The sequence below is a fragment of the Pogonomyrmex barbatus genome, unplaced genomic scaffold (assembly GCF_055798465.1).
Source record: "Pogonomyrmex barbatus isolate J1 unplaced genomic scaffold, ASM5579846v1 scaffold4, whole genome shotgun sequence".
Classification (NCBI taxonomy): Eukaryota; Metazoa; Arthropoda; class Insecta; order Hymenoptera; family Formicidae; genus Pogonomyrmex; species Pogonomyrmex barbatus.
Window position 1 is genome coordinate 7149191 of NW_028297138.1, and position 8232 is coordinate 7157422.

At 30.5% G+C, this 8232-nt stretch overlaps 3 protein-coding genes across 6 annotated transcripts; 2 read left to right on the forward strand and 1 right to left on the reverse strand.

Annotated features, from left to right (window-relative positions):
- The first annotated feature begins 29 nt into the window (after positions 1-29).
- Positions 30-3685, forward strand: Pez (protein tyrosine phosphatase non-receptor pez). 3 transcript variants are annotated; one of them, XM_089080874.1, is made up of 7 exons: positions 30-355; positions 654-1019; positions 1663-1831; positions 1909-2067; positions 2135-2223; positions 2442-2628; positions 2704-3685. In XM_089080874.1, exons 2-7 carry the CDS (start codon positions 673-675, stop codon positions 3022-3024), a joined length of 1272 nt encoding a protein of 423 aa, XP_088937000.1. In that variant the 5' UTR covers positions 30-355; positions 654-672; the 3' UTR covers positions 3025-3685. The 3 variants fall into 3 exon arrangements, with proteins under 3 accessions (XP_088937000.1, XP_088936998.1, XP_088936999.1); XM_089080872.1 differs by having other exon boundaries at positions 30-305; XM_089080873.1 differs by having other exon boundaries at positions 32-273.
- On the reverse strand, positions 3499-5932 carry Uros1 (Uroporphyrinogen III synthase 1). Of its 2 annotated transcripts, XM_089080883.1 has the most exons (4): positions 5915-5932; positions 5362-5774; positions 4442-4662; positions 3499-4320 (listed from the first exon to the last, which is right to left on the reverse strand). In XM_089080883.1, exons 3-4 carry the CDS (start codon positions 4623-4625, stop codon positions 3704-3706), a joined length of 801 nt encoding a protein of 266 aa, XP_088937009.1. In that variant the 5' UTR covers positions 4626-4662; positions 5362-5774; positions 5915-5932; the 3' UTR covers positions 3499-3703. The 2 variants fall into 2 exon arrangements, with proteins under 2 accessions (XP_088937009.1, XP_011634940.2); XM_011636638.3 differs by lacking the exon at positions 5915-5932 and having other exon boundaries at positions 5362-5871.
- A 245-nt stretch (positions 5933-6177) lies between these two features.
- Positions 6178-7791, forward strand: RpL17 (ribosomal protein L17). Its single transcript, XM_011636637.3, has 5 exons — positions 6178-6298; positions 6576-6662; positions 6761-6920; positions 7294-7464; positions 7595-7791. The coding sequence occupies exons 2-5, from the start codon at positions 6582-6584 to the stop codon at positions 7738-7740; spliced, it is 558 nt and encodes a 185-aa protein (XP_011634939.1). The 5' UTR covers positions 6178-6298; positions 6576-6581; the 3' UTR covers positions 7741-7791.
- The last annotated feature ends 441 nt before the right edge of the window (positions 7792-8232 follow it).

An 8232-nucleotide genomic window follows, 5' to 3' on the forward strand; every position in this document is an offset into this window, starting at 1 on the left:
TCGCTGTGTGGAAATCAGAGCCAAATTAATTGCTTTTCCCGTCGAACGCCGAAAGGTGTTCTGAGAGAGGATGAAAAGTGGATCGCGAGGTTAAGCGATATTTTGTAAAAGGAATTCCATGTTCGCATGGTTCTGATATAGTTGATATCAACTGATATGGATCTCGATAACCGTCGCGGCCGAAATACGCGCGTTTATCTTGCACGTATGACGTGCTCGCCGAGTGATGTTTATACGGGAAAGTGATGAGTGTACGGTATTTTAAGACATCGGGTAGGTTGGCGGATGTGCGCACTGTTTGAAACGTATATCGTTATCTTGACTCAATATTATATCACCAATTTGTTATTTTAAGGTTTTATCATAAATCAAGGTTATCGCTTTAGTGTGCTAGATTTATATTCATTTTTATCAATGTAGATTAATTTTATCTTGGTTTAACTTATTTTTTATCCTTAAAATTATTTTCTAAGAATTAAAAAAAGATAAAGAGACTCTAAATTAAATTAAGATTAAGATTAATAAACTTAGAAATGAGGACGGTAGTAATGGTTAATGTAATCATAAACATCTTGAGATTGTCTAACCTATAATTTACATAAACATTTATTCATATCTTGGATCTAAAATCACAGTATATCGATATTTTTTAGCTACTTTGCGATTACCAAGATGCCATTCAAATTTCATTTGAAGAAGAGCAGGCAGTATAATGTCGTATCCAAGAATCAGTATGTGATCTGTGTCGAGTTATTAGATGCCACTTCTATAGAATGCACCCTTAGCATTGATAGTGTCGGCCAGGAATGTCTGGACAATGTGACACAACGTTTAGGTCTGGGACAACCTGAGTTTTTTAGCCTGCGCTATGTCTGCCGTAGCACATCGACATTGCGATGGATAGATATGGACAAACCTCTGAAAAGACAGCTTGAAAAAGATGCTAAAAACTTTACACTTTATTTAAGAGTTATGTACTATGTCGTGGATGTGCAACTCATTCAAGATGAGATGACAAGGTAATACATTTTTTACACACATACACACATACACACACACACACACACACACACACACACACACACACACACACACACACACACAGGGTGTCCCAAAATTACTGGAGGACCTGAGTGCATGAAATCTAGCTACTATAATTGATCAAATTCATTTGTTTATAATTTGAAAAGTATTATAGCCTCGACATTTTCATATTAGGATTTTCGTCTTAGAATTTTCCAAAGAATCTCATAAAAGATCTTCCAATAATTTTTCTTATTTTGTATATATGCATATATATTAATATTTGATTAATATTTAATATATTAATGTATGAACAATATTTGATATTAAACACACACACACACACACACACACACACACACACACACGCGCGCGCGCGCGCGCGCGCGCGCGCGCGATATGTATATGTATATGCTTTTTTAATAATATCAAATATTATTCATACATTAATATATTAATATTAATCAAATATTAATATAAATATATCAATTATTCCTATTTTCTCTATGAGAAGTTCTTATTATAAAAAATATCACTTCAGCCAAATATAATTTTAAATATTTATTGACAAATATATTATATTAGAAATATATAAGAATGTTATAATTTTATTATACATATTTTTTTTCTTTTTCACAGATATCATTATTATCTTCAATTGAAGAACGATGTACTAGAAAACAAAATACATTGCAATACTAGGCAAGCTTCCATCTTGGCAAGCTATTCTATGCAAGCTGAGTTTGGAAATTATAATCCGGAAAGACACACGATCGAGCATCTTCAACAATGCACTTTCTTCCCAAATGTAACATTAATTGGCACAGCTCCATTGCTCTAATTATGAATGATGTATAACTCTATATTTGGTATATCTATATTTAGGATGGCAAAACAGATCCAAATGGGCAAGACTCTCTCTTACATGCAACGATATGTCAATACAAGAATCTTATGAATATGACACAAGCTATTGCGGAAGAACTTTATATCTCGATTGTCATACAGCTGGAAGGATATGGAACTGAAACATTTACTGCTAAGGTATGAATGCTGCAAGTTGATTAATGTTTATAACTTTAATTATTATAATTATGGAATATCTTTATAGGATAACAGTAATAATAAAGTTATACTTGGAATTTCCATCAATGGAATTATGGTGACTTCTCCTAATACACAAACAACACAATTTTACAGGTTATTTTATTATAATATATACAACTTATTATTTTATATAATATATACAACTTTAAGTATATATAGAAAATTATATAGAATTATATAGAAAATTGTATTATCTTTCTAGATTATTTCTCTTATAAAGAAATTGTCAAGAAAAATTTGAATAGATATATTGAAAATACAATAAACTTCAATATATAATTCAATATATTAAATAAATTTACATCTTGTAGATGGAAAGACATCAGTAATGTCATAAATCAAAAGAAAACATTTAGGATAGAGTATAAATTGGAAGATGCGAAACAATTTATATTTACCGAGTCACGCGATGCTAAATACGTATGGAGATTATGTATAGCCCAACATTTATTTTATATACAGTATCAAGAACGCCGTCTAGAAAGACCTACTTGCTGTGTGCGTAAATCAGTATTCATTTATATACTAAAATACGCGTGTGAGAGATTATATTATGTAATTATATCATTTCAGGATAATGATACAAATGATTCTAGTGAACAAGCAATATCCGTGAACTCGGATAACAGGACGTCGGACACACATACACGGTGGACAAGTTACAATGATCTTTCGATACCATCACCGTATCCTGTTGTATCCGTTTCGTCAACTGATATAAATAGCTTGCGCGCGTTATTACCATCATATAGACCGGCGCCTGATTACGAAACGGCAGTTCAAATGAAATATAATAACGGTGGAAATCCTCCTCAGCCTTACTATGCAAATCAGTCCGCGATAGTTGGTTCAGATATCTCGTGCCTTCTTGGTGTAAATCGTAATAGATATTAAAAAATTTAACAAAATACACAAAATGATATCAAAAAATTTCTATTGATATTTGTGATATAAATAATAGACTAATCTGCGAAAGAGAGTATATTATATATAATTCATAAATATTGCGTATAAAATATTTATAAGTTATATATGAATATATTTTTATAAATACGTATTTATAATTTATATAAAATATATATGTTAAGTATATATTACATATACATTATAAACATATTAAAAAATATATTTCAAGCAACATTGAAATTTCTAAACATTTTATTTATAAATATTGTATTTTTAATCATTTAAAATCATTAACAACATATCTATATCCGTAAAAAACTGCAGTTTCCAATAAAATCATTTTATATTATTCTTTTTAGATAGAAGAAATATAACATAAAAAAATACAAATTCTCAAAATTATAATTGTTCAGGCTGTATATACATTTATATGTACATACTTATTTTTATAAGTCTACAATATTTATATATACATTACATTTTATTATTATTTACAAGTATAATTACTTGTTGATTTATATAGATTACAAAAGAAAATTCCTTTTATTACAACATAATTCCGAAACGTTTTCATATTAAAGAGTATATGCATGACATAAGTATATGTATGATATAAAAGTAACAGAATAGATACAATTATGGCAAATTATATCAGTGCATTGTATTTTTATGAAATATTCTCGCTTATATTTTCCATAGATTCAGCAGCTATAATTGCCTGCATTAAAGCTGTTGGTTCAGGCTTATTTGCAGTAGCATATACATTAAAACCAGAATTAATTAATGCATCTCTTGTCACAGGTCCAATTGCTACTGCTTTTATATCTTTTACATTATAAAATCTTTTTATAAGTTTTGCTGAAATATATTCTACTGTAGATGGACTAAAGAAAACAAATATGTTAGGGGATTTCTCGAGTATTTTTAGTAATTCCTGTTCAAGCGTTTCACTTTCCAACGTTCTATAAACTATGATTTTTTCTATTGAAATTCCATTGTCTGTGATGATACAAGGTATAGTTTCACGTGCTATTTCACTGCACGGATATAATAGCGGCTTTGAATCTTTTTTTATATCGAGAATAATTTTTTCAGCCAATCGCTTTGCATTACCAGACTGACTGCCTGTACAATGTTGTAAATTAAATTGACTTTTCGCAAGAGATTCTGTTGCAGGTCCTATACAGTACGCTGGCATCTGTTGCCAAGAACACATGATATTTGCATCTTCTTTTACTGCCAATGTAATTGCTTCAACTGTACGAGGACTCGTTAATATTATACCTATATATATATATATATATATATATATATATATATATATGTGTGTATGTGTAGTGATAGTAAATTTAATAAGCAGTATACTTAATTAATCAACTTAATTAAAAGTAATATAATATGTTACCACTATATTTATCAACTGTTGACAGACATGCCTGTAGTTTTGAGATATTCACAAATTCAAATTGTAATGTTTGAAGACATTCACAAATATAACCAGCTGACTCCAATGTTTTAATATATATCTCCGTTCTATCATTCTTTTCAGATGATCCTTTGCACAATATTATTTTATGACTTTCAGCCATTACATGAAGAAGTATTATAATTTCTCAGATTAAAATCCTAATATAACACAGGGAGAGGAATGTCAGTGTAATTTGACGTCTTAAAATATTAAAAATTGGATTTATTACTATTATTATTATTTAGAAACTTGTATGATGTTTCTAAAATGATTTTGAATTCCAAATTCCAATTAAAATAATGATAATTTATCAAGTACTATCTCTGTTATGAAGTTAACATAGATGGAATAAGTATAAAGTATATCACGTAAAGTATATCAATGTTACAATATTTATAAAATATTATAAAGCATTAATAATGAATCATAATATAGCGATAACTATTAAACAAAACTATACAATTTCAATAACAATTTTCTTGTAATTTTAAATATAAGAAAAGAATAAGATTAAAAACAAAATTATATAATTAGAAATTTCATTTTGATAAATCTAATTAATCGCTTGAATTAATTGCTGATTAAAATAACTGAGGAGATTGATGCAAGTTATATCCCGATTTGTTATTCAAAAGTATTTTGTGTATTATATAAGAAAAAATTTAAATTTTGTATTATGTCAAAATTGGAAATTAAGATTACATTGATAAAAATTATTCAATTTTTATTGCTATTAATATATTAAGATTGATCTAAATGTATATTTTTAGATGAATCTTTTCGGCTATATTATTGTTATTATTTAGATCAATTAGATTAATAATATTTTAAAAAATCGCATTTGAGTGTGAACTTACAATTAGTAGTATCTACATGAGAAGAACAATAATTAATCGTAAACAATTACGATGATAGAAATTAAGAATAACAGAGTGATAAATATCCATTATCTCAACCCAATGTAAAGTTTTCTGTTCCTGCACTGAGCTGCACTGAAACTTTCTATCTCACTTCATCACACTTCAAATATATATCTATTTTATTTTAATAAGTGCGAGTGTCACTGCTCATCAATGATTCGACAGATTCTGCAGTAGCTTTAACTTATCAGCTTGATTTAGACCGCAAGATCAAGAAGATCGATGATAAACGCACGCAAATTGAAAGAAATTGGAAAGAACACATCCCACTATATTCGCACGCTTACAGAATCATTTCATGTGCTGTCAAATAGAACAAGAACAAACGATGATCGCAAGCGTTATGAAACCTGCAAATCAGAGTACCGATTATGAAACTTTTCCTAGGGTGGAAACATGAAAAATAAAAATTTATCCATTATCTTTAACAGTAAAAATTTTCATTTTTCATGTTTTCGCCCTAGGGAAAAAGTTGACATGATTGGTTGACCTTTCTTTCTGACAACAATTTTACTCGGGTCTTCGGTGATGAACAAGGAACCAATCACAAATGTTTGGAACAATTCTTTAAGTTTTGAAACAATCAACGAGTAATATTTTTTTCAAAAATAAATTTTTTGAATTGTAACCTTAATAGATAATATATTCAATATAATTTTCATTAGATTCTTTCAAAACCAAAAGGCGTGAAATAAATAAATAGTAATTGTAAAATAAACTCACGCATGCGCATTGTTTAAAAATCAAGGGTTGTAATTGGGTATAGGCTAGGATTTCATTTAAATGTTCAGTTGGCACTCCTGTGGGATCTACAGGAAGTTGGAGTCAGGTTAGTGAACTGACGACTCTTCCTTTAAACTCGTGTTGCGGAGAGGTATGTATAAGTCGACCCCGTTATGCTTTTCAAATCCGCTCGCATCTAACTCATCATCGAGGTATCCGTTCTACGAGAGATAATTTCTCGAATAAGAGACCACCGATTACAACGTGGACGCGGAAAATGTCGCGTCCACGTGTTCTTCCGCGAGAACTGCTGCGAAATCGCGACAGAAGCGCGGCATGACGCTGGCAGGTCGGACTTGTCGGCCGTCACGTTCACGACCGCAGGAGATCTGGGTGAGGATTTGTGATAGATCTGTCTATAATTTCAGGACGAAATGGGTCGTTACTCCCACGAGCCGGTCAATCAGACCAAGTCATGCAAAGCACGCGGCTCCAACCTTCGCGTGCATTTCAAAGTAAATATACATTCATCAGAGAAGTATAACCTCAAACATATTTCCTCCCCAAGATGTTTACGAATGTGAGTCCGATCGAATCGTCTTCTGTATTGCAGAACACTCATGAAACAGCGCGCGCTATCAAAAATATGGCCCTGCGGAGGGCGCAAAAGTACCTAAAGAATGTCATCGAACACAAGGAATGTGTTCCTTTCCGTAGGTTTAATGGTGGCGTCGGCAGGTGCGCTCAGGCCAAACAGTTTGGCACCACGCAAGGTACGTTAGCTTTATAATTTCTATATAATATAATATTATATAATATTTCTAGAATATTTCTAGATACTATATTTCTAAAATATTGTAGTCTACTTGATGTTACAAATATTTTAAAGTATTTTTTAATTGATCGATTGATAGAATTTTTTATTTTGATCAGTTAATATCAAGTACTTTAAAGCATTTATAGATCAGAATGTGAATTGCAATCCAAATCAATTTATTGCACTATATGTTGATAATCAAAACATATTGATACAATATAATCATCAAATAATTTATTTTTTTGAAAAGTTTAATATGAAATAATTTAACTTATAGCAGTTAATTAAGTAATCTGAATAGATTTATAATAGCTTTGTAACTATTTTAGGTCGCTGGCCTAAGAAGTCTGCAGAATTTTTGATGCAGCTTTTGAAAAATGCAGAAAGTAATGCTGATTACAAGGGACTTGATGTAGATCGCCTCGTAATTGAGCATATTCAGGTTAATCATGCACCTTGCCTTCGTAGAAGAACGTACAGGGCTCATGGTCGTATAAACCGTAAGTATTCATAATAGTATTCATAATAAGTATTCATAATTTTGTATTCTAAATTTTGATTCTTTAAAAATATGCATTGATAGTTATTATTATTGCTTAGACAGATTGTTAAGACTTATGATTCTTACAGCGTACATGAGTTCACCTTGTCACATTGAAGTAATATTAACGGAAAAAGAGGACGTTGTTGCGAAAGCCACAGAGGAAGAACCATCGAAAAAGAAATTGAGCAAGAAAAAGCTTGCTAGGCAAAAGGAGAAAATGATGAGGGAGTAATTTCGTACTTTATATGGACATGTATTATGAATATATCAAGATTACTTGGTATTCTACTCGTATTTTTATTTAAGTCCTATCCACGATTGTCATCTTTGAAATCCTATCTGCCGGAGATCAGTTCATTTATTAATACATTTAACATATTTGAAATCATTATTGTCATAATTCTCTTTTTAAAAAAGACATCAATTAAAAAATAATCTTTTATCGGGAATTCTTTTTGAGAACTTTTGGAGAAAACAAATAGCATGCACGTATGTATGTACATTCCTCTCTATAAGTTCAAGTCATCAAAAATTTAGAGTGGTTAGCCAGAGATACTCTCGATCTTCCAAAAGATTGGAGTCTCCGGCCGAAAACCGGAGAGATGGCAACTGTGGTCCTATTCCGAAATCCGTTATCAGCACGGTCGTTAAGTATCCTACTTTGCTATTTATATTCGGTATAGGAATTAGATATAGAAAATTAGGAAAGAATATTAAAAGCACG